The sequence below is a fragment of the Alnus glutinosa genome, chromosome 5 (assembly GCF_958979055.1).
Source record: "Alnus glutinosa chromosome 5, dhAlnGlut1.1, whole genome shotgun sequence".
NCBI lineage: Eukaryota > Viridiplantae > Streptophyta > Magnoliopsida > Fagales > Betulaceae > Alnus > Alnus glutinosa.
The window spans coordinates 5,904,584-5,905,993 of NC_084890.1; the positions used below are offsets into that span (position 1 = coordinate 5,904,584).

The 1,410-nt window shown below is 52.5% G+C and overlaps 1 protein-coding gene across 1 annotated transcript; it reads left to right on the forward strand.

Moving 5' to 3' along the window:
• Positions 1–1,410, forward strand: LOC133868887 (uncharacterized). The gene has a single exon (XM_062305891.1). It carries the CDS (start codon positions 1–3, stop codon positions 1,408–1,410), a length of 1,410 nt encoding a protein of 469 aa, XP_062161875.1.

Genomic DNA, 1,410 nt, shown 5'->3' on the forward strand with positions numbered 1-1,410 from the left:
ATGGAGGATGTCAAGAAGATAAGTGGGTGGTCCGCTGCCAGGGTTAAGGCTGACAAGTTTGAAGAGGTTGATTTTGATAACCTTGTCACCGAGGAGAATTTAAGGCAATTTCTCGGATACGACATCCCGAGAGACAAGCAGCTGATCACCAAGAGAGGGGCTATTAAGAAGAGGAATGACGCTCCTCCATCTCCGAGGCCTGTTACTAAGAAGAGGCCTTTCAAAAGTTCTGAAGAGGTTCTCAAGGATGTCCCTCTGCAAAAGAAACAGAAAATTCCTTTGGCTGCCTTGGGTGCAAGGAGAACTCCTCCTTCGGCTCCGTCGTCTGGAGCGAACGTTGAAGAGGGATCTGCAAGCTTTCGGGGTTTCATTCCCGAGGTTTCTCTTACACCCGAGGTTAGTCCTGCTACGTCCTTTGTTCTAAGGGATGAGTCTGGTTCCGAGGCCTCGTTCCAGGGTGAACAATGTGCAGAAACTTCTTTTGCTGAACATCCTCTCTGGACTTCGACAACGGATGCCCCGGAACCCGAGTCGACAACGGACGCCCCGGAACCCGAGAGGTCTGGAGAAGAAGATGGGAATGTACCTGAGGCCCGAGACATTCTCGTCGCGCGCAGGGTGAAGCATCCAGCCAGGAAGCGGAAGTTCACAGCCCAGGACCGAATCGCTGAAAAGCTTTTGGAAGCCGAGCGGATGTGGGGCAAGGCGGTTATAAGACCTTCTGATGCCGAGGAAGTGCGCCAAGAGCCTATTACTTCATGTGGTGAATCTCTAGAAGAGATGGGTGAAGAAGTGGGCACCCCCCGAGCTGAGCCTCTTGTTGAGGAGTTTGAAGTTGAAGGTACTCCCCGAACTCCTTCTTCGGAACGTCCAGAAACACCACCACTTCCCGAGGAAAACCTTGAAATGGGGCCTGCCACCCCCCAAGCGTCTGTGCAACTTGGAACTCATACTGGAGTACCTGAGGCTGAAAATGTCGAAGAGCCTAGCCCCTCTCGGGAAGTGGTTGATCAGGAGGTGCCGTGCTCTGCTTCTGAAGCTCAAGATGCAGGTCAACCCGAAGTGACTCCCCATCTCGGAGTGCCTGAGGAGTCTTGGATCGACTCCGAGAATGTCCTTCCTGAAGCTGGTGTGCTTCCCGAGACTTCTACTAGGAGCGAGTCTAGATTAAGATCTGATGGGTCCGAAGCGGCTCCAAGTGTAGGGACTGTACCTAATGTGGGTCCTAGCTCTTCCTCTAGGGTCTCGGCCGGTTTCGAAGTTTTAGGCAGGGGTCTTCTGGGTCATCCAATAGAGGCTATAAAGAACCTAATCCCCGATGGGTATCTGGGAAATGCAGGGGCGTCTTCTCCCGAGAAGATTGCTCAAGGCATTCTTATCTCCCATTATCAAGTAAGTTTCTGGAGCTAG